Source organism: Pseudoliparis swirei, unplaced genomic scaffold (assembly GCF_029220125.1).
Source record: "Pseudoliparis swirei isolate HS2019 ecotype Mariana Trench unplaced genomic scaffold, NWPU_hadal_v1 hadal_26, whole genome shotgun sequence".
Lineage (NCBI taxonomy): Eukaryota > Metazoa > Chordata > Actinopteri > Perciformes > Liparidae > Pseudoliparis > Pseudoliparis swirei.
Genome location: NW_026613262.1, coordinates 1,225,381 through 1,246,738, shown reverse-complemented (window position 1 = coordinate 1,246,738; position 21,358 = coordinate 1,225,381). Strand labels below are relative to the sequence as shown.

The following is a 21,358-nucleotide window of genomic DNA, read 5'->3' as shown; positions in this document are numbered from 1 at the left end:
TGGGGGCCTTTTTACCTTAGCAGGTTTCACTTGTTTCCTGTCATCAGACAGGATGAGGTTATGATGAGCTGTTTCAGGATCAAGAGTCACGTCTACTGCAAACTTCTGGACCCTCTTCATCTCAACTTCAACCAGCGTCTTCCTCATGTTACTGAGCGTCTCCTCCAGCTGAGACACAGCTCTCCTCACAGTCCCCTCATGTGATGCTGGAGGAACACTGACCTGAGACCAGTCCTTGGTGGGTGGTGGATGGTGGATGTTGAGGGACTGGACACTCTGGAGGAGGTGGAGGTGGTCTTCAGAGACGGAGAGCTTCTCCACCTCAGTGCTCCTCTTCATCAGATCAGAGATCTCCTGTTCCATCTCTGATGGCGTCTTCAGCCTGTTTCTTGGTGCTTCTCTGCTTCTCTTCTATCGTAGTGATGAGCTCGTTCAGTTTTCTCTCCACAGACTCCTTCAGACCAGTGAAGACCTGAACACCTTCTGCTTTCTCTCGGTCTGCATCTTCCTCACTGAGCTTCACGTTGTGTTGGACCTCCTGAATCTTCAGGCGTCTTCTGGATCATCTCCTGAGTTTCAGCCTCTGTCTTCTGCAGCTCGACCTTCTTTCCTTCATATTCTTGTTTCAGAGGAACAACATTGTGCATCTTGTGGTCCAACACAGTGCAGAGCATGCAGACACGTCTGGTCGGTCCTACAGAACAGCTCCAGAGGTTTATCGTGCTTCAGACACATCCTGTCTTCCAGGTTCTCCACAGGGTCCATCAGCTGATGTCTCTTCAGGCGTGAAGCTGTCAGGTGAGGCTCCAGGTGAGTCTCACAGTAGGAGGCCAGACACACCAGGCAGGACTTCAGGGCCTTCAGTTTGGTTCCAGTGCAGACGTCACAGGGAACTTCTCCTGGTCTGGACTCTTGTTGCTCTGAGCTGCTGCTGCTGGCTTTCTGCTGAGTCGACTGTCTGAACTGAGAAACCATCTCAGAGATGAAGGTGTTGACAAGCAGCTCAGGTCTTGAGAAGAAAACCTTTTTACACAGTGGACACATGTTCTGGTTGTTGGTATTCCAGTAATGATTGATGCACTTTTTGCAGAAGTTGTGTCCACATCGTGTTGTGACTGGATCAGTGAACACATCCAGACAGACGGAGCACAGGAACTGATCTTCAGACAGCAGAAGGTTTGCAGAAGCCATGTCTACACACATTGTGGAAAGGAAATAATTATTTGTTGGAAAAGGAAACAAGTGTGATAATTTGATAACTTTCCACCCTTCTACCAAACCGCTAGAACAGGCTCTCTCTCCTCTGTCCTTATCCTTCCAGACCTTTCTGCTGCATTTGACACAGTGGAGCACCAGATCCTCATGTCCTCCCTTCAGGACCTGGTATCTCAGGTTCTGCTCTCTCCCTCTTCTCATCCTACCTCAACGACCGCACTCACCAGGTAACCTGGAGAGGAGTTGTGTCTGAACCTTGTCCTCTCACTAGTGGGGTACCTCAGGGCTCCGTCCTGGGTCCCCTCCTCTTCTCTATGAACACCAACTCTATAGGCTGTCATTTGCTCACCCTTCCCAAACATTGGTAGGGGAGAGCGGGGTAATGTGATACACTTTTTACATTTGCTCCCCTCTAGGCGAGCTTAAATGATATATCAGTAAAACGTACACATTTTCCATTAATTCAGGATGTTACCTAGCAATGTACGTTATCAGAATGTCTTTTGGACAAAGGGCAGTGAAAATATGATTGTTTCAAAAAAAGTGGTCTTGTGTCTCACTTTACCCCAGCTTAGGGGTAAAGTGAGACAGACCTGAGAAATCAAGGGGGTAAAGTGATCCACTTACTTTTTCCATTTTAAAACTACCATAAAAACACATGTTGTAATAGTTACAATCCTGACGGCTAGATTGACAACTACACATTCCAAAACTAATATCGGACTAGTAATAGAATCATGGAGATTAAGATCAATTAAGCACATTTATTTAAACACTTGAAAGTAACTCCGAACAAAATCCTATAGCTACAACAAAATATAATGCAAAATGTTTTAATTAACAATCAAATGACAGATAGAACCAGTTAGATTAGAACTCATATGCCAGTTCATGGCAATCAACTGGAGCAAGGCCATCGAACTGGTCAGCTAGTTGTTTCAAGTGTTTGCTCCTCCTCATCTCATCTGTAAATATTATCTTTGCCTCAGCTACTGCACCCCAGGATACTGATTTTACTTCCCCTTTCTATTTTTCTTTATAAATCTTTCGAGGGTTGTCTTGTCAATATTTCTATCCCTTCCAGCTTTTCTTAAGGACTTACACTACCGTTCAAAAGTTTGGGGTCATCCAGACAATTTCGTGTCTTCCATGAAAAATCACTTTTATTTATAAATGAATTGAACATTTCATAGAACATATAGTCAAGACATTGACAAGGTTAGAAATAATGATTAATATTTGAAGTAGTAAGGAAAGCCAGTTGTATAGCTTATATCACCAGCATAACTGTTTTCAGCTGTGCTAACATAATGTCACAAGGGTTTTCTAATCAGACATTAGTCTTCTAAGGCGATAACACAATGTACCATTAGAACACTGGAGTGATCGTTGATGGAAATGGGCCTCTATACACCTCTGGAGATATTTCATTAGAAACCAGACGTTTCCACCTAGAATAGTCATTTACCACATTAACAATGTATAGTGTGTATTTTTGATTAATGTTATCTTTATGGAAAAAACAGTGCTTTTCTTTGAAAAATAAAGACATTTCTAAGTGACCCCAAACTTTTGAACGGTAGTGCATGTCCTTGCATGACCTCAGCGGCTGCACTCTCCATCTCTGCAAGGTGTTTGGCCCATGTTGTCTTCCTGGTGTCGTTTCTTGGCATGATGGCTTTTCTACAATGTTTATGATATTACAAATACAACATAATTAATGTAATATTACACTCAAATATCTTTAAGACTAAACTTAACTTGGGGTAAACTGTCTCACTTTACCCCATAACATTTGTCTCACTTTACCCCACAGCCACTATTTTAGAAAAAACAACATATCTTAGCCATTCAGGCTAATCTTCAGCTCGCATCAATCACATGGTTGTATATGTTAGAGGTTCATCGACATGTATGATATATGGTTTTCTACCTAAATCAATTTGTTTTGACACAAACGTTGATTTAGTTCACAGCAGGAACATTTACTTTTACATGCAAAAAACTAATTTTTGTGAAAAAACATACTTAACACAGCACCAGCACCACTTCTTTTTCATGGCAAGGGGGGAATGGGAGGGGCTTGAAAACATAATTCTCACATTACCACAAATGGGTTCCTTTGCCTAGATACAGGGGGTGTCTCACATTACCCGATGTCCCACATTACCCCGCTCTCCCCTACTTGCGTACCGAGCTGCAAACAGATCGAGTCTACGTCCAGGACTTGGTCAAACCTTACACCCCACCCCGTTCACTCCTCTCAGCATCTACCAATCGGCTTGTTACTCCGAGCTAAACACTCAACAAAGTCACGACTGTTTGCTGTCCTGGCTCCACATTGGTGAAACAAGCTCCCGATGACATCAGGACAGCAGAGTCTCTAAATCTCCCACCGCAAACTAAAAACACTTCTTTTCCGACTATATCTTGAGTAAAAAAAGGATAGCATGTTAGTACTTATTGTAAGTCGCTGGATTAAAGTGTCAGCTAAATTAAATGTAAAGTAAAAGCTTTTAACTTTGACATAAGAAACCAAGATCAAAGTCGTGCCGACAGACTCAACCTCGCTCCTCTTGCAAAGCAGCACAGAATAAGTCCAAAGTGAGTTAAAGAGCAGCTCTGACAACAAAGCTCTGCTTACTGATGACTAACACATCACATTTCCTCCAGCTGCTTCACAATAAAAGCCATAAACTCTTATTATGAAACTACTAGAGGAAATAGAGGAAGTGATCAATAAACAGTAACAAAAGCAGGAAAGTCAGAGTGAGACTAAAGTGAAAACCACAGATTCAGTTACTAGTTACTAAAGTCCTCCTGAGACAGTTTAAAGCAGTTAAAGTGAGTTTCTGTGTCGTGGGACTGTGGACAGACAGCCATAGTTATATTGTTAATAATTCATCAGGTATGAAGTGATAAGAGAGGAACTTCCTGCCCGAGTAAAGCTAAAGTGTTGTGTTAATCCTGGTGATCACAGGTGTGAATATGATCAGATGTACTCACCAGTGTTTGGAAGAGACTCTGTTGAGTTGTTGAGAAAAACCTGAAGACGTCACTTTGAATCGTCTCTGAGAGAAAAGCAGAGACTCGTCTCGACTGCAGTGTTTCTGACTCTGAAGTTAACTCTCGTTTCCTGAGTGTGACGCAGCAGCTCTCCTCTTCAGGGTGGCTCCGCCTCTTACCTGCAGCTCTGTGGGTGTAAACCTCACCTTCACCTCCCTGTGACTCACACAGAGTCGTCTGCCAGTGGCGGCAGGTGAAATATTTTTGGGGTAGGGCCATCCAATCAATTTCTGCAAACATCCCAGTATGATTCAAAACAAGTATCAAACATGCTTTTCTACTTTGTAGTTGAATATTTAACATTTATTCCAACACTGCTGACATCATGAGGACTTCTTATTCACTCTTATCTGCAGCTCTTATGAAAGACCGGCAGGAGGAAATGCAGAAAGAGCTTTATGAGAACTTCACATGATACACAAGTTCAAAGTACACCGACATAAAATGTAGTCGTTCATAAATATGTTGTAACGGACTGAGGGAAATGTTATGTTATAAATGTTATGTTCAGGATGTAAGTGAACGTCTCATGAGCTGGTAGCTGTGAGGCGTGTCTGTGATTGGAGGGCGAGTGATGTTGTTGTGTTGTTGTGTTGTGTTACGCCCCGTTCGGAGCAGAGCTATGACCCGGAGCAGACGTGAAGCTGGTTGGGAGGCTTTCACGGCGTTTTGCTGTCGTTTTGGCGTAGGCTACGGCCAACAGTAGCCTGTTCTATGTCCCCTGAATAAACACCCTGTCAACCATCTACGCCTCGTAGCGTTCCTGACCCAGGGGCGCTACATTTGGTGTCAGAAGTAAAACTTTCGCTATCATCAACATCGCGAATTAGCAGCAGAGAAGCTAAGTGGCTAACGCTCGTCAACGGTGAGAAACACGACGTCGGGGAGTCGTCTCAAGATTAAACGGGAAGAAGAAAGTGACGAACGGGAATGGACGCAGCCGGGCCTGGCAGACGACGGAGCACCGAGGCGGGTAAAAACGACCGCTACGATGTCTGGAGGCTTTGGCCACTGGCGCCCGGTGAGAAATGGCGGCCAGAGGAATAACTGCGCAGGAAGGACATGACGAACTGCGGAGACACGGAGAGAAGCTATTCCGTCCACAATAAAGACCCCCAGATATGACGGTAAATCCATGGGAAGCTTTTCATGCACAATTTGAACTATTAGCCCACGCCAGTAGATGGGCCACTGAAGTAAAAGCTCTCCAGTTAGCGATGAGCCTCACGGGTGACGCTTTATCAAGCCTGCTGCTGCTGAGTCCTGATGAGAGGAGTGATTATGATGCACTCATTGGGGCTCTAAAGCCACGATTTGGACAATGCTCTGCCACTAGCCTGCTCCGCTCTGAACGATGCAGCAGACAGCGACGGCCAGAGGAGCCGCTGAGGGAGCTCCTCATGACATTGAGGGGCTTGTTCACCTACGCCCACATGCACCGTCCATCCAGAGGGAGCTATAGGGACCACTTCCTCCAGGCCCTGCTGCCAGCTGACCTGCGCATCCAGACACGACTCCTCACCCGGGGTCGCTCAGGAGCTTTGAGTCAGCAACGGAGAGAGATGCTGTGTGCTGGCGCCATGGGAAAGTGGTTGAAAAAGCACCAAAGAGCGCTGCTTGTGAGACGGAGAGGAGTTGGCGCAGCCTGCCTGGGTGGGGAGCTAACCCAGCTAGTGAGGCTGCCACTTCGAGAGATGAGAGGCAAGACAAGCCACGACCAAGAGTCTGCTGGGGTGTGGCCAGCCTGGCCACCTGGTCGACACTGCCCCGTCACCGCGAACAAGGGAAACGAGCCGGGGACCGCACAATCGACGATGTGGACCCTGGCACTCTGTCCCAGCCCTCTAATTAAGCTACGCAACCGTCCGACCAAATAGGGGCAACCAGACCACGGAGGATTTTGATGGTCAGCTAGAGCGACTCGTGGTGCTGGGTCGAACATGGATAGGAGACTGTTGGTATGCAATGCTCACCATTGGAGGGACATGCTGCTCTGCACTGGTAGACACAGGTGCGTCAGCAACCCTGGTGAGGCCCGATGTGGTGACAAATGGAACTGATATTTTTCCCACTATAGTGAAACTGCAGTCAGTCACCGGGGAGCGAACTCCCATGGTTGGGGAAGCAATAGTGACTCTGGGCCTGGGGGAAAAGTCTATCCGCTGCCCGGTGTGGGTTGCTAACCTGGAGGACTGTATACTGGGACTGGATGTTCTCGGGGCATTGGACTGTGTCATCGACACAAAGAGAGGAACTCTCACGTTCCCTGATGGTCATGTCATCCAGACCCGGCCTGGCTGTGTTGCGACCCACACCGTTGTCACGCTGACGGCTGAGACAACACATGATGCTGCCCCCAGCTGCATCCCTTCAAAGGAGCTATCCACACTGCCCTCCACCCTGCCAGCTGCTGAGTTGCACCCACCCCCAGCCTCTGTCCGGCCAGCTACAAGTCCACACACACAGGTGACAAACGCCTCTCCACCTGACGACAGTGAAAGAGTCTTGGCAGTGAGGGAGGTCTGGCAGGCAAACTGTGGTGGTCTGACTCCTAGCGAACAAGACCTGTTGTGGCAGCTGCTTCTTGAGTTCAAGGACTGTTTTTCAATGTCGGAGGACGATGTGGGCCGCACAGATCTCATCCAGCATTCCATCGAAACAGGAGATGCACGGCGGATTAGGATGAGACCTCGACGCCTCCCACTCGCCAGTAGGGATGATAATTGATACGATTTTAACGATTCCGATGCCTTATCGATTCCTGCTTATCGATTCGATTCCTTATCGATTCTTTTAACGATTCTTATTGGGCAAGGGGTGAAAAAAAGAGCACAAACAGGTTTATTTATATTAATTTTCTTTTATATAATTTTCTATAATGCTGCACATACCATATACAGTATGTATACATACACATTTACATTTTTTTTAATAACCTAAGACATTTATACATATTCCTCTTGAACTTAAAATAAAACTTACATAACTTAAATAAAATGTATTCTGTTTAATTTAAACATGTTACTAGAAATTAGAGTGCTCCTTCCTTTTTTTTAAAGGGTATATGAACTGAGCTGCCAAAAATGAAACTAGCAGTGGCAAATACCAAGTGTGCAACCATCAATTGTATGGATCATCAACAATTCTTGTGCAGAAAAATAAGCATGTCTGCTTTCTCCGGGAGGATCCGCGATCTCTCAGGACTTATTGTGTCTCCAGCCGTGGAGAACACTCTCTCAGATGGGCTGGAGGATGAACACAAAGATATGAGGAGGTGGACAAGACGTGCTGTCGCCTGTGACCCAGACAGACGACCAGCCTCTGACCGGTCTGACTCTGAACAGCATCAGATAAATTGGATGGCAATGGAGATTATTTATATAGTGAAAGCTGGTTTACACAATGAAACAAATGGCACTAACAAAATCGCTGAATTTGCTGAGCTGACATAAAGCCACATTAAGAGGGGAGGCGAACACGACCTCTGCCTCAATGTAGGGTGACAATGGAAGATTCTGTAGCTAAGCTAGCTATATGCTAAGTTTAATAATGGATTAAAAATCGATATGCTCAGTTTAATAATGGGTTAACACGATAACGCGAACGTTTGCTGATAACACACGCCCTCCAATAATTAATACCGTTACGATCAAACATTTCTCAAAACTGGACTTTAAATCCAAACGTGAAGTGATCAATAACGGGAGACCAATGCCGGAGCTCAAATGTCTGCTTCAAACGAAGGGACAGAAGATAACTTGATCTACATACAAGAAAGGCAAATGGCTTCACACAGTGAGTGGTTGTGATCACTTCTGAGGAGTTTACCTTGGACAGAAAGAGATGAAGCGCCGACGTTAGCTGAGCTGCTGCATCGAACACATGACATTCCTGTCATTTAATTCCATGCGTGTTCAAATGTATTCATATTTGTTGTATTTCCTCCCTTCGACGAAATAGATTTTTGACACACGTTACAAGTGGCGTAGTTGTCATTTTGTCTTGTGAAATAGAGCCAAACTTTAGAGCGCTTCTGCCTCGTTGCCATGTTTGCTGCAGTCTGAAGAAACTAAAAAAGTTTATGCAACGCCACAGAGGACCGTTAGCAGAACCGTTAAAGAATTTGGCTGACGATCCCAAACAATCGGTTCACTGGGAACCGGTTCTAAAACAGAACCGGTTCTCGATGCCCATCCCTAGAAGTGATTAGTTTACTCCAACAGGAGAGATGATCAGAGGAGCAGAGTTTATACCATCAAGATAACGACCAGTATAGAAGAATGGGAGGAGTTTCTCCTTGAAGGAGCAGCCAGTAAAGGAGTAGATGAGAGCTGCAGCTTCTACGTCATAGAAGGAGACCAGACCCTCCTCATAGTCCACAAACACCCCCACCTTCTGAGGCCCAGACCTCAGGGAGAGAACAACTGGAGGACCAGCAAGAGCTTTATACTCGTTTCCATTTCTCACCCGTATAGTCCAGTAACCGTTCTGAGGACTCAGTGAGATGAATCCCTTCCTGTTGACCGACTCTCTGGTCACTCCTAAAATCCATTCAGTCTTTTGTTTAACTTGAACCTCGTAATAAAGTTTTTCTGAAGAGAACTTCTGCGTTCCTAAAACACAGGGATCGTGAGAGAACCTCTGTGGATTGTCGGGGAGACGTGGCTGATGTACCTGAGCAAGTTTCACTTGTTTCCCATCATCAGACAGGATGAGGTTATGATGAACCGTTTCAGGATCAAGAGTCACGTCCACTGCAAACTTCTGGACCCTCTTCAGCTCAGTTTCAGGAACCAGCTTCTTCATCTTCACTTCAACCAGCGTCTTCATCATGTTCCTGAGCGTCTCCTCCAGCTGAGACACAGCTCTCCTCACAGTCCCCTCATGTGATGCTGGAGGAACACTGACCTGAGACCAGTCCTTGGTGGGTGGTGGATGGTGGATGTTGAGGGACTGGACACTCTGGAGGAGGTGGAGGTGGTCTTCAGAGAGGGAGAGTTTCTCCACCTCAGTGCTCCTCTTCATCAGATCAGAGATCTCCTGTTCCATCTCTCTGATGGCGTCTTCAGCCTGTTTCTTGGTGCTTCTCTGCTTCTCTTCTATCGTAGTGATGAGCTCGTTCAGTTTTCTCTCCACAGACTCCTTCAGACCAGTGAAGACCTGAACACCTTCTGCTTTCTCTCGGTCTGCATCTTCCTCACTGAGCTTCACGTTGTGTTGGACCTCCTGAATCTTCAGGCGTCTCTTCTGGATCATCTCCTGAGTTTCAGCCTCTGTCTTCTGCAGCTCCACCTTCTTTCCTTCACATTCTTGTTTCAGAGGAACAACATTGTGCATCTTGTGGTCCAACACAGTGCAGAGCATGCAGACACACGTCTGGTCGGTCCTACAGAACAGCTCCAGAGGTTTATCGTGCTTCAGACACATCCTGTCTTCCAGGTTCTCCACAGGGTCCATCAGCTGATGTCTCTTCAGGCGTGAAGCTGTCAGGTGAGGCTCCAGGTGAGTCTCACAGTAGGAGACCAGACACACCAGGCAGGACTTCAGGGCCTTCAGTTTGGTTCCAGTGCAGACGTCACAGGGAACTTCTCCTGGTCTGGACTCTTGTTGCTCTGAGCTGCTGCTGCTGGCTTTCTGCTGAGTCGACTGTCTGAACTGAGAAACCATCTCAGACATGAAGGTGTTGACCCTCAGATCTGGTCTGGTGGTGAAAACCTCTTGGCACATGGGACACTGGCACCTGTCACTCACATTCCAGTGTTCAGTGATGCACTTTTTGCAGAAGTTGTGTCCACATGGTGTGTTCACTGGATCAGTGAACACATCCAGACAGACGGAGCACAGGAACTGATCTTCAGACAGCAGAAAGTTTGCAGAAGCCATATCTACACACATTGAGGAAGAAAAGAAGAACATGTTCAAAATAGAATTCAATAATTTGTTGAAAAGTAAAAATAATTTCTGGTTCCAAGGCGGGCCTCTCAACAGAGACTGCCCTCCTCGTTGTCTCTGAGCACCTTCACACTGCTAGAGCAGCCTCTCTCTCCTCTGTCCTTATCCTTCTAGACCTTTCTGCTGCATTTGACACAGTGGACCACCAGATCCTCATGTCCTCCCTTCAGGACCTGGTATCTCAGGTTCTGCTCTCTCCCTCTTCTCATCCTACCTCAACGACCGCACTCACCAGGTAACCTGGAGAGGAGTTGTGTCTGAACCTTGTCCTCTCACTAGTGGGGTACCTCAGGGCTCCGTCCTGGATCCCCTCCTCTTCTCTTTTTACACCAACTCTCTAGGCTGTATCATTTGCTCACCCTTCCCAAACATTGGTACTTGCGTACCGAGCTGCAAACAGATGGGTCTACGTCCAGGACTTGGTCAAACCTTACACCCCACCCCGTTCACTCCACTCAGCATCTACCAATCGGCTTGTTACTCCGAGCTAAACACTCAACAAAGTCACGACTGTTTGCTGTCCTGGCTCCACATTGGTGAAACAAGCTCCCGATGACATCAGGACAGCAGAGTCTCTAAATCTCCCACCGCAAACTAAAAACACTTCTTTTCCGACTATATCTTGAGTAAAAAAAGGATAGCATGTTAGTACTTATTGTAAGTCGCTGGATAAAAGTGTCAGCTAAATTAAATGTAAGGTAAAAGCTTTTAACTTTGACATAAGAAACCAAGATCAAAGTCGTGCCGACAGACTCAACCTCGCTCCTCTTGCAAAGCAGCACAGAATAAGTCCAAAGTGAGTTAAAGAACAGCTCTGACAACAAAGCTCTGCTTACTGATGACTAACACATCACATTTCCTCCAGCTGCTTCACAATAAAAGCCATAAACTCTTATTGTGAAACTACTAGAGGAAATAGAGGAAGTGATCAATGAACAGTAACAAAAACAGGAAAGTCAGAGTGAGACTAAACTGAAAACCAGATTCAGTTACTAGTTACTAAAGTCCTCCTGAGACAGTTTACAGCAGTTAAAGTGAGTTTCTGTGTCGTGGGACTGTGGACAGACAGCCACAGTTATATTGTTAATAATTCATCAGGTATGAAGTGATAAGAGAGGAACTTCCTGCCCGAGTAAAGCTAAAGTGTTGTGTTAATCCTGGTGATCACAGGTGTGAATATGATCAGATGTACTCACCAGTGTTTGGAAGAGACTCTGTTGAGTTGTTGAGAAAAACCTGAAGACGTCACTTTGAATCGTCTCTGAGAGAAAAGCAGAGACTCGTCTCGACTGCAGTGTTTCTGACTCTGAAGTTAACTTTCGTTTCCTGAATGTGACGCAGCAGCTCTCCTCTTCAGGGTGGCTCCGCCTCTTATCTGCAGCTCTTTGAGTTGTGTAGCTTTAGTTTGTCTTTTAAGGGGACTTGTGTGCTTCAACTGTCTCTTTGTTTTTAATAAAACGTTAATAGTTTGGACTCTGACTGTGTTTGTGTCGCAGGGCGGAGAAAGCAGAAGGCAACCTGAGAGACAAAGCGCAGGGCAAAGCTCACACCAGTTGATCTCTTCCTGACGTCACCTGTCCATCAACTCATAACTATTTATTGTCTGCTGCTTCTTCTCGTTGAAAACACGTTCAAGCTAAATAACTGTGATTTGCATCAAGTTATAATTGTGCCACTTTCAACCCTCAAGTTGTTGCGTTGCCGGTCTGGAATCCCACAATGCATTATGTCCCCTGGTGTCCAATGAAAACACTCAAACGTTGCGCTGCATTCTTTGGGTCTGTGTTTCTGTCTTATGGACTTTGTGGAAATGAAGAGAAAACACACTTGTAATTTGTGTATATACTGTATATATAATATTTATATATATAAAAAGCCTCCTTTGGACAGGTGTTGTAAATTAACATTTAGCTACAAACAATTAAATGTACGTTACACTTGTGAAGCCACTGCGATGTCCATATCAAATAATCAAAGCCGAGCATGAAGATGGTGAACAGAATGAAACAGCAGTGCGGTGACTTTTTATTAAACACAGCGATTTAAGGTGGAAATGTCTCTATGGATGAGAAAGAAAACCTGAATCCACACGCTGGGGACCAATAAAAACATTAAAACAGTAAACTCAGGTTTCTGTCTGCGGTCTCAATGTTATGAGGAATACGTTGTGATGTCTCCAGAAAAAAACCTTTTGCTTTCCCCAACAGTGAGAACCCAAAACCAGCTGAACATCAGATGTGAACGGCCCTCTTGGTTCTGGGTTTCTTCTTCTTCTTCTGTCCTTTCTTCTGACTCTTTTTGTTTGGATCCACCATTTCTCCCTTGAAGGAGTTTGAGCTCTTGGTCGCCGCCTGCTGGTTTCCAGAGAACTTCTTTTAGACTTGAAACCTTTCCAACCGCCTCCTCTCTCCTGCCCCGGCCCCTTCGTGGGGCCTGGCGCGTCAGTGTTATTCTTCTGCCTCTCCGCCTCTTCACCCGGACGGGTCTGCCGTCAGTTTGCTGCCGTCCAGTTCCAGCGCCAGCTGCACGAGTCGGCGCTCTGCGGCGGGAAGACAAACTGGGACGTGAACCCTCACGGAAAACACGGCGTGGAAACAAACAGGGTTCTTACACATTTTGACCGATGGATTTCCAGGACTTCTCACAAAATGTCCATGACCAAACTGAAATCTCGGTCTAAACATGAACAATTTTGAAAATGTTGCGTATTGATTGACCGGGCTTATATTTTCAGCATCTTTCTTTAAAAATCACATTAATTATTTCAAACTCGGCGTAAATGAACATGTCATTATAACAAATGTCCATGACTTTTCCAAAACTTTTATGATTTAAGTTTTTTCCAGGACTTTTCCAGGCCTGGAAATGACCATTTTAAAATTCCATGACTTTTCCAGGTTTTCCCTGACCGTACGAACCCTGAACAAAGACAACACAAACTTTAAAAAAATATTAAATGAAAAGGCGCCGCCCGGGTCGCCGTACCTCAAACAGGATGTAACCGAATCCTTTCCCCAGCCCAGAGTTCTGGTCCCGCACCAATCGCATCGCGTCCACCGGGCCACACTCCTCAAAGTGCCGCCGAAAAGCCAGCTCCTTAATCTCTAAACACACACACACACACACACACACACACACACACACACACACGGTCAACTTTGATGCAATACGCAAACGTCAGCGTTAAAGAGCAGAAGCGAGAGACTCACCGAACGAAAGGTTCCCCACGAAGACGGAGCGCTTGTGATCGTGCTGCAGGACACGGACAGCGTCAGCAAATAGTTTGACAGATTTGATTTTAAAACAATTACTTTCGACAGATTTTGCGGGCGACTCACCGAGGCCCCCGAGGGCCCCTCCGTCACTCTGTCCACCCGGATGTGGAAGTCCTTCTCGATCTCCATGCGTTCCTGTCGGCACGCCGAGGACAGAGCAGAGCAGATTAAAGTTAGCCGTCGGCTGTTAGTCATGAGGCGACTCCAGCGTCCGTCGATTTCATTCAGGTTCCGAGTCACGGACCTCTCGAGCGCTTTGGCCACCGTGGCCTCGTCGTGGAACACCACGTAGGCGTTCAAGCTTTGAGTTTTGGGGTGAATTCTGCGCCTGGGAAGTATTGAAATAAGAAAAACAGAGTTGAACATTTGAGGAGTTAATCAAGTCTCATTTCTACCGAGCCGACCGGGACAGAAACGTACTGAATGACGGCCACTTTACGGGACATCAGGGGGTCCTCTCGGACCTGCAGGGGGAAACAAAGCAGAGCATCAGGAGCTGATGACGAGTCCCGGTTCCCCCGGTGGACTCGGGTGGAGCTGCCGCTGAGCCGCGACGGCCGACGGCGCCTTGAGCTCTGAACATGTGAGCTGTGAGTGTCTGAGCGACGCGAGGCCAGACGGCTCCGGCTCCATCAGCGCGTTGTGGGATTATTTACCACAGAGCGAAAGCGGATGGACTCGATGGATCCTTCGTCTCTGAAGAGGGCCGTCAGGGTCTGAAACACAAGGGGGGGGGGGGGGTCAGGTTCTTCCTCTCTGCTACAAAACATCCAACAAGCCAGGAATAAACCATTTTTTAAAAAGAAGGCAAACAGCAATGGTCTCGGATCTGATCTGAGGTCTGCTCGTTAGTCCAAACTAAATATAAGTTCATAAAGTCTTCATATTTAAATAAGGCAACAGATTGAAACATGTTCATTAAATGCTGTTCAAATGTAGTTGGTTATAAACTGTGTTTCTTTCCTGTGGGATGAGGAGGCGGGGCCTAACAGTAAACGACTCGTTCACATATTCTAACACCATCTCTCTCTCTGCGGACCTTCTTGCTGCAGCTGATGGGCAGGTTGCCGACGAACACCGTCCTCTTCTCCTTCACCACCTCCTCCTCTTTGCTGGCCTTCAGCTTGTGCCTCTTCATCACCCAGTGCTCCGCACTGGTCTCCGCGTCCGGCGCCTTCCTCTTCTTCTTCTGAGCGGGCGTCGTCTTCCCTCGTCCTCGTCCGTTCTGTAAACTGATCTCCCTAAGAAGAGAGAGAGAGACGATACATTGAAGAAGTGAGAGGGCGGATGTTACGGATCAAAGAAAGAAGGAATGAGGATTTATTTTCAGGAAAAAGACTTGTTAGGTCAGAAAATATATAAATAACAACAACGTTATTTACAAATGCAAAAAAGACAGGAGGAACCAGGAGAGGCGGCTCCGTGGATTAACAGATGGAAAGATGTCCCTGAACGCCTCACCTGGTCTCCAGCTTGGTCGGCTTCCGATTTCTCCGGAAGCTTTTGATTCTTCGTCTTCTTCTGACCTTTGACCTCTGCAGCTTCCTCCTGTGGCTCCTTTGCTTCTGTGCTCTTCACGACGGGCTGCCACGAAAACACAAAACCACGTGAAGGACGAGCGCGGCGAGAGTTCTCCTTCTTGTTCTCACTGTCGTTAAACGTCAGGTTCAGACTCAATTCTCCCCTGCTGCCACAAACACACGACAGCACCAGATGTCGATTCATCCGCCCTGAAAATAGTCCCCAACAGAAGCTCTATCTAGGCCCCCGGGCAGCCCCGGCCCCCTGTAACTTTCTCTATAGCGCCAGATTACAACAGAAGTCTATCTAAGTTCCCTTTCCCAAAGAACGGGTCTTTGTTCTTTTATTAAACAAACTAAATGGCCGTATGTTATTGATATAGATTTTTTTTCTTGCAGGAAACTAGTTAAAGAATTCTTAAACTGCATTTAATTGTCGAACGTCATTAAATGTGAACATTTACCGTAACTCTCGTTTCCTGAGTGTGAAGCAGCAGCAGCTCTCCTCTTCAGGGTGGCTCCGCCTCTTACCTGCAGCTCTGTGGGTGTAAACCTCACCTTCACCTCCCTGAGACTCACACAGAGTCGTCTGCCAGTGGCGGCAGGTGAAATATTTTTGGGGTAGGGCCATCCAATCAATTTCTGCAAACATCCCAGTATGATTCAAAACAAGTATCAAACATGCTTTTCTACTTTGTAGTTGAATATTTAACATTTATTCCAACACTGCTGACATCATGAGGACTTCTTATTCACTCTTATCTGCAGCTCTTATGAAAGACCGGCAGGAGGAAATGCAGAAAGAGCTTCATGAGAACTTCACATGATACACAAGTTCAAAGTACACCGACATAAAACGTAGTCGTTAATAAATATATGTTGAAATGCCTGAACCTTCAGGTACATCAGTGGTCACCAACCTTTTTGAGCCCAAGATCCCTGACCTCGGCCTTCGTGACAGGCAAGATCTACCTATTGAGGCGTTGAAAGAAAACGACTGTCCAGACTGGACTTGCAGCTTGAGGCCTTTTATTTGGCCTCATTATAATTGAATGAAATCAAAACCCTATGGTCTTTCTGCATTTCCTGCGCCCCATCTGTAGTACCACGTTTTCCCCACTAGAGGAGCACGCCCCACCTGTAGGACCACTGTGGACTACATTCCCCTTCGGGGCACATCTGACCACGCCGCTGTGTTAGAGAACCCGTTTTCAGGCGTTCATTAAAATCAGGCGGAGATCTTTTCTGACGTCGATCTTCCAGTCAGGAAGAAAACGTTTCAGAAGACACTTTATAACGTTTTCGAGAATGAGGAACAATGTGTTTCTGATTTTATTTTCATTTTATTTTTGAGAGCGACAGCGAACGTCCGGTCGAGATCGACGGGTTGGCGACCACTGAGGTACATGCTTGAGTTTTCTCTGTGCCCTTCAAAACAAAAGCTCAACATTGAGGATGAACTGAGAGTATATTGAGTATATAACTTTATTTGCATTGTTCTAACAAAGTGATTGCACATTTGGTTTACTTGAATGTAATTGCAATTTTATTTATTCTATTATTTGAAAAGGCACAGATGGAGTAATCACAAACGTCTTTTCACTAAAAGTCAGCAGAGACCATTTTGTTGGGCGGGCATGAACATCTTTCTTCAAGGTCGGGCGCCACAGAAACAGTTTGAGAGCCACTGCTTTAAAGGAATAGTTAAAAACATTAGAAAGAAAACAAAGTGTGTCTTCTAAGTGGACTTATGTGTCTCAACTGTCTTTGTTTTTAATGTCGTAAAACGTTGGTAGTTTGGACTCTGACTGTGTGTGTGTGTGTGTGTGTGTGTGTGTGTGTGTGTGTGTGTGTGTGTGTGTGTGTGTGTGTGTGGCAGGGCGGAGAAAGCAGAAGGCAACCAAAGAGACGGCGGGCATGGCGAAGGTGAGCTCACACCTGTTGGATCACTTCCTGATATCACCTGTCAATCAACTCGGAGCAGATTAGTGAGCTGTGTGGTTTCTCTACAAAGTCTTCATCACATCATGTCAACATCTACACTGTATGCTATGTAACTGATGATTATATTTGTAGTAGAAGCAGTCAGCATCATTTTTAGGCTTTTATTCTGAAGGCAGCAGTCAGTGATCAGCCGGTTGCTTTTATCTGGCTCCTGATTGGATAATGGGGATTGAAGGAGCGTTTCTCCCAGCATGCAGCTGGACTTCAACTGGCTCACAGATCAGAGCTCCTCTCGGGACGATGACCTCCTGTGAGGTCTGACCTCAGGGACCCGGAAGGACCCGAGCGAGGAGCTTGAGTTCCCGTGGCTGACCGTTGTTTGTCCTGCAGCTCCCGGACCTGAAGGACGCCGAGGCCGTGCAGAAGTTCTTCCTGGAGGAGATCCAGCTGGGGGAGGAGCTGCTGGCTCAGGGTAACGCCTCCTCGCACCGACACCGGCTGCACCTTCAGTTTGATTGCCGCCCGCGTGCATTCTCATTGGTCCTCAGCGAGTTAAAGTCTCTCCCTGGGGGAGGGGCTTCCTGTAGAGCAGGGATGCCAGGGTGAAATTGGACAGGGGGCCAGATTTTTTTCAAGTGAGATCTCAGGGGGCCAGATAACACTTTCGGACTGAAATGGCCAAACACTGACTCAACACATGGATAGGTAGGCTATTTGAAATTATTCATGAAGGCCGACACATCATTAAGAAATTGCATTGGCACCAAAATTGCCTCACAAGGAGGCCTACAATTACATAGCCTAAAGCAGGAGACAGTTACCATCTAAAAACGTAACATTTTCCTATCCATGCAAGTAGCCTACATATATAAATTAGAAATGCACCAAAATAGACTATAGGTGCCAACAAAACACATTTCCTATAAATAACACAAGTGTAAACTGTTTTATTATATTTTAGTTTTTATTTTGTATTGGTTTAAATTGGGATTACATATCCCAAACATATCATAACTCCCCACACTCACATGAGATAAATTCATATAACAATTCATATCAACAAAGCACATTGATGTCATCAAATTCATATAACAATTCATATCATCAGCTATGTTATACTCCTTAGCTACAGCCACTTGTTGAGAACAAATAAGACACACGGGTTTGCCTCCTACTTCCCAAAATAAATACTGTTCCTTCCATCTTTCCTGAAAGATGCGACCTTCAGTGTCAACCTTCCTCTTTTTTGAAAACGACATCTTGATCAGCACTCCCGGGGCTGCTTCAGCTGAGGCGGGAAGAAGCAACAGACCAACTGACAGATTCCACGAAAATTCAAAAATTATATTAAATAAAAATATATATTCTCCTTTAGGGATGGGTATCGTTGGTTTTTTTTCCGATACGGTACTAAACCGGGTACTTTAAACGATACCGGTGCTAAACCAGTACTTTTAAAACGATACCGGTGCTAAACCGGTACTTTTAAAACGATACCGGTGCTAAACGGTGCCTGAACCGATACTTTTTTTTTTAAACGCACAATGAGGACATTAAAAACCTCTTTGGCCATATTCCCTGTAGAAGCCGTTATCATGGAGCACTGACACACAACGGATATCAGACTGTTAACATACACAATACATGTTCTCCATTATATGATGATATGTATTGTCATGTGCAGACTTTATAGGGTTAACCTGTCACTGTGTTGATGGGCAAAGAGAACAACCAATCAGAGGGACTGAAGATGACACGTGACAAATAAAGTTTTGCTTCTGACAGCGAGTTACACTGAAACAAAGTGACGCCCCACGGTCTTTATTCCTCCGTCATTATATTCCCGGTAACACCGGGTATACAGCCGGGACCGCTGGACACCAACACATCTGCTGACAGACTGTCACGCCAGACAAGTAGCTAGCGCAAGCTACGAGCTAGCTTAAACATGGTTATTGTAACGGATCCCCGTATATCAATCGGCGTGAGACTTTACTGCTGGTGAACTTCTTTATTTCCTTTCTTCCGTTGTATAAACATGAACCAAATCCTTTGAATTAAAACCTCCTTGTCACCACCGTAAGAGCGTTAGCCTCATACGGGTCCATTACAACTATCAAACTTTAAATAAAATGTGCATCCGTCCGTAACATTTAGCCGTACCGTCAAGTTTGTATATTAACATAAAATAAAGGTGCTTCCTTTTAACATTTCAAAATAAAAGTCAAATGTAGCTCAAACCGAAGTAGATTAAAACATATACAAAACCATTAAAACAATACAATATAAAAAGGCATACATCAAAACCAATAAAGAAGATACAAAATAAGGCAATCGACACAAAACAATAAACCTTTTAACGGGATATTTACAGTTATAATGGCTAATTTATTATTTCTTGGGCTACTTTTATGAATGCAAGACTTGCAATCAACGCTCCGGTACTAATCTGAGCTCCCGCTGCTCGTCATCATCGGTCTCCCGTGTTCAGGGGGACCGGTGACGGTCTCCCCGTCGTCCAGCCTGACGCTGGTGTGCTCCACACGGGTTCACGCAGTCACACACGGCGCAGCCTCCGCTGTCAAACTTAAATATGAGAGGCTCGCAACCTGCTGACAGGGCGGAGTCACCAGAGAAGTTCACAACAATAGTTTTTTTCAATTTCAATCGGCTCAGGCACCGGAAAGAAGCACCGAAATGTGCGTTGTTTCGTCCGAGTATTACCGGTTGTAATGTGGCACCGGTTTCGTACCTAACCTTACTTATCACCATGGACCGGTGTGACGTGCAGTCGACAGATTCCACCAAAATCAATCTAAAAATAAAATTAGATGAAAATAAAATAATATAAAATTCTCCCTTATCACCCGCGGGCCGGATGTGACGTACAGTCGGGCCGAGTCCGGCCCGCGGGCCGTAACCCTGGCACCACTGCTGTAGAGGGTAAATTAGGGAGGGAAAGGACACGGTCGGCTCATCCTGGTGCTCTGGAAAGAAGAGACAATACTAATAGTTCAATGGATGCCCCATTTACTTTGGAAGAGGTTAAAAGGGTGATAGAAAGAGGAGGACTGACATCACCAGGAAAGGATGACATTTGTTATATAATGCTGAAGCATTTAGGTAGGTTAGCAATGACGAAATTGGTATCATTTTATCATAACATTTGGGAAATGGGGAGACTTCCTAGATCATGGAAAGAAGCTGTGATTATTCCAATCAGGAAACCGGGCAAAGATTCATCAAATCCAACAAATTATAGACCCATAGCACTAACCTCTCATGTAGGTACAATGATGGAGAGAATGATAACCGAGAGATTAAGCTATTATATGGAGACCAGGGGAATGATAACACCTCATCAAAGTGGATTTCAGAAAGGTAGAGGAACTATGGACCCAATTATTTGTTTAGAGACAGAAATCAAAAAAGCCCAGGTAAAGAAGGAGTCAGTGATGGCGGTGTTCTTTGATGTGGAAAAGGCTTATGACATGGTTTGGAAGGAAGGGTTGATGATTAAGTTGAATATTATGGGAACAGGGGGCAGAGTATACAATTGGATGAAAGACTTTTTACTTGACAGAGTTATCCAAGTCAGAATTGGGACAGCACTATCGAGAAGATACCCGGTGGAGAATGGTCCACCTCAGGGTGGTGTCATCAGTCCAATACTGTTCTCCATCATGATGAATGATGTGTTCCTTCGAGTTCAGAGTGATATTGGACGATCCCTATTCGCAGATGATGGAGCGTTGTGGAAGAGGGGGAAGAACATAAACCACATTAAAGGGAAGGTACAAGAGGCCGTGAATGAAGTGGAAAGATGGTCTTATGCATGGGGATTCAAGTTTTCTGTGGGGAAAACTAAAACAATCATGTTTACGAGGAAGAGAGGAGTGGTTACTCAGCTAAAGCTATATGGGCAAATTATTGAACAAGTGAAGGTTTTGAGGTTTCTAGGGGTGTGGTTCGATGATAAGCTAACATGGAATGAGCAGATTCAGATGATAGTTAGGAAATGTACAAATATTTTAAATGTGATGAGGTGTCTAACCGGGTCGGAATGGGGAGCCAGCAGGCCTGCAATGAAGAATATTGATATTGCGCTGATGAGATCAGTTTTTGATGATGGGTGTATAGCGTTTGGAACTGCGTGCAAAAACGTCACGAAAAAAGTTGGATGTGGTGCAATCTCCGGCTCTGAGACTTTGTTGTGGGGCTTTGAGAACAAGTCCTGTGTCTGCTCTCCAGGTGGAGGTGGGTGAGATGCTGCTGCATTTGAGACGTAAACAGTTAATGTTGAGCTATTGGGCCAATCTGAAGGGCATTCCGTGGACAAGCAGCCAACCAAAGGGGCTCATGCCGTGTTGGGAAAGCCAAAGGGAC

General features: G+C 45.6%; 2 protein-coding genes across 2 annotated transcripts; both read right to left on the bottom strand.

Annotated features, from left to right (window-relative positions):
• Positions 1-8,370: 8,370 nt before the first annotated feature.
• LOC130191105 (E3 ubiquitin-protein ligase TRIM39-like) lies at positions 8,371-11,318 on the bottom strand. Its single transcript, XM_056410777.1, has one exon. The coding sequence runs from the start codon at positions 10,195-10,197 to the stop codon at positions 8,488-8,490; it is 1,710 nt and encodes a 569-aa protein (XP_056266752.1). The 5' UTR covers positions 10,198-11,318; the 3' UTR covers positions 8,371-8,487.
• A 1,146-nt stretch (positions 11,319-12,464) lies between these two features.
• On the bottom strand, positions 12,465-15,233 carry LOC130191018 (RNA-binding protein 34-like). The gene is made up of 9 exons (XM_056410689.1): positions 14,970-15,233; positions 14,548-14,745; positions 14,165-14,224; positions 13,929-13,972; positions 13,749-13,836; positions 13,572-13,643; positions 13,443-13,485; positions 13,219-13,337; positions 12,465-12,602 (listed from the first exon to the last, which is right to left on the bottom strand). Exons 1-9 carry the CDS (start codon positions 15,231-15,233, stop codon positions 12,465-12,467), a joined length of 1,026 nt encoding a protein of 341 aa, XP_056266664.1.
• Positions 15,234-21,358: the final 6,125 nt, after the last annotated feature.